The 2,647-nt window shown below is 42.4% G+C and overlaps 1 protein-coding gene across 1 annotated transcript; it reads right to left on the minus strand.

The window, feature by feature from the left end:
- Positions 1–964: 964 nt before the first annotated feature.
- Positions 965–2,402, minus strand: LOC122076522 (spermidine hydroxycinnamoyl transferase-like). The gene has a single exon (XM_042641854.1). The coding sequence runs from the start codon at positions 2,385–2,387 to the stop codon at positions 1,014–1,016; it is 1,374 nt and encodes a 457-aa protein (XP_042497788.1). The 5' UTR covers positions 2,388–2,402; the 3' UTR covers positions 965–1,013.
- Positions 2,403–2,647: the final 245 nt, after the last annotated feature.

A 2,647-nucleotide genomic window follows, 5' to 3' on the forward strand; every position in this document is an offset into this window, starting at 1 on the left:
TTTCATTATGGAAATTGCAACTCAATATAATACATGAAGGGAATAGCCTATATGTTGGACATGGACCTCCACGATTCATGAGTTAAGAGTTTTTATTTTGAATGTTAATGAAATTGTCTAAAGTATGGCCATACGTTAGATATAAATCAAAAGATTACTTAGCATGTGACAATGTAGCCTAAGTGGGAGAATGTTGGCTAATTCGGCCTAATTGCCACATCAAGTGACAGTTACCCAAATTAACTACAACTCCCTTGATGATAAAGAGTTGCACATAGTTGGATAAAAGAGGGGTTTTGGCTTCAATTTTGTATTACAGGAAAAACCATCTTTTGTAGTAAGTAGTGAGAGAGTGAGAGATTGAGAGATGAGAGATAAACTTGTCGTTGGCCATTGCTGTATTTTGAAAAGCTTCGCCAGATAGTGAACACAATAGAAAAGCTTTTATAAAAGAGTTGAATAGAGAATGGTGGGAGGATGAATGATGGGACCTACTGGAAGTAAATTCATCTCCATTAAAGTAAGTATTTTTTTATTGACACCACTTGAGATGTACAATTTAGTATAATTCTAGCAAAAAAAGGTACAATTTAGTATAACATAATTGTTTTTCCAATTAGTGAAAATGCTATCATTTCTTATGCATACTCAAAACAAGAGAAAAATAATGATAATTTTTTTTATTGGACAAGGGACTGCTATCTAATTGCGTGGCTATTGTACCAACACAAGGAGCAATAAGGGGAGTCGAATAAGCATCCAACAAGATGCTAGGGTAATCTTTTCGCCACCCCTATGTCTAGGCGTAGGGATCCACGCCCAAATAAGAATCTTTTTCCCTTTTTAACAATGTTATAATGAAAAATCACATTCGTATTATTTAAAAAAAAATTATACTTTTAATTTAAAGAACTTTTAGAAATAAAATAAGAGTTAATTATTCATAAAAATAAAAATAAAGAACAATAAAAAAAAATGTATGAAATTCTAAACACACGTTTTTTACACACTCCTTAAAGTTTTGATTTATTGTTGCTAACAATATCATCATAGAAGAACTTCTTGAAATCCTCCATGTGTGCATCAATCAAACGTAAAGGAATGATGATCGATCCATCCTTATCAGGTCCTGGTATGACATAAGACCTCCCATCAAACCCTAACCGCCCGGGTCCCATGTGGATGGGCTTTCCCCACCCAAAGTCCGCTTCATGAATGGGCATCTCTAGCCAGCTAGTAATAGCTATATTTGGGTTCCCAAGGAAGGCCCCTTGTTTACGCCCGACCACTTCGGAGTGGAACCCAGTCCTGAAAGCGCTCAAATCTTCTTGCCCTCTCAAGAAATCAATGGCAGACTTGAAATACTCATCAGTCATCCTCTCCACTGCCTCTCTGATCCTACTTGCAGCAAACCCTAATGGCTTCCCCACCAACTCACCCGCCTGGCTCGTCGCATACGTGGCTAACTGAGCGTTTCCAAAATAATTAAATGGGAGCCGCGGACGAAGCCGTTTCCGGCTATTGACGGCCATGCGCATCCTTGTCGGCTGCTCATATTTAAGCCGACGGGCTTTTGATGCACACCTCCAAATGTATGCAGAAACGGCTTCGAATCGACTACAGGGCCGACCAGCAATGGTCTCGTTCACGTTCTTCTGGAGCTTCTCGACTTGATCTCGTGTCAACTTGAACATGGCCACCGTGGTTTCCTTCATCCTCTCCTCTCTGTCATCTGTCCGACCGATTAAAACCGGTAGCGGGTCGAACTCGGGGTGGTTGAACCGTGGGGTGGCCGGGTATTCACTCCTGCGTAATAACCTTGAGTCTATGAACGGTGGTAGTTGTGTGTCCAGGTCCTCTCCACTGGAGAACTTCGCCCACGTGTTCATCAATTGCATGGCCGAGAAGCCGTCCACCAAAGAGTGAGAAATAGCGGCTCCAATACTGGTTCCACCACAGCTGAAACGGGTGAGTTGTGCTAGAAGGAGAGGGATTTCGTTGATGGGGAGGCTGTAATCGATGTGAGGGATGAGTTCTTCCATCTTTGGGGTTGGACTAAAGTCTCCGAAATCGGAGAGTTTGGCGTCAGACTCTGCTTCAAAGAGCTGAGCTCCCATGGAGTTGCAATCGACTTCAAGTCGGCCTCCTTCTATCAATTGAAGCCTACCTGCAAATGGGTAAAACTGCACCAGAGCTTTACTTAGAGCCTCTTTCATGGTTTCCGTTGCAGACGAGATGATGATGGAATTATGAGCTGAAGGGCCGTAGAAGTAGATGAGTGGTGCATGGGTAAAGGTATTAATTTGGTCCAACTCTGACAACCAAAGCCTGCCGGCCGGAGTTCGCTCCGCCGGAATGACTGTGTAAGAACCCTTGAGCTTCACCATCTCTATGCACGTCCACTTTTGAATATTTAGGCATTTTATAAGAAGAAGTAGCACCAAATTGTTCCTCTCCACATGACACGTAATCCCACTTTTTTGGTGCCAGGCAATCATACAGGAGTGGGTCCTCTTTCCCAAACACAACCCACCATACTTTTAATGTGAGTTGACGTGACGGGACAATATGAAAAACAGATGTTGGCGCGTCTTATTCAGGGAGCGGATCAAATTCTTCATGGACGAGACTGATCTGTACGGATGAA

This window comes from Macadamia integrifolia, chromosome 1 (genome assembly GCF_013358625.1).
Source record: "Macadamia integrifolia cultivar HAES 741 chromosome 1, SCU_Mint_v3, whole genome shotgun sequence".
Classification (NCBI taxonomy): Eukaryota; Viridiplantae; Streptophyta; class Magnoliopsida; order Proteales; family Proteaceae; genus Macadamia; species Macadamia integrifolia.

Excerpts from the sequence above, each read along its gene's own strand:
- LOC122076522 (XM_042641854.1), bottom strand. The coding sequence starts at position 2,387 with ATGGTGAAGCTCAAGGGTTCTTACACAGTCATTCCGGCGGAGCGAACT.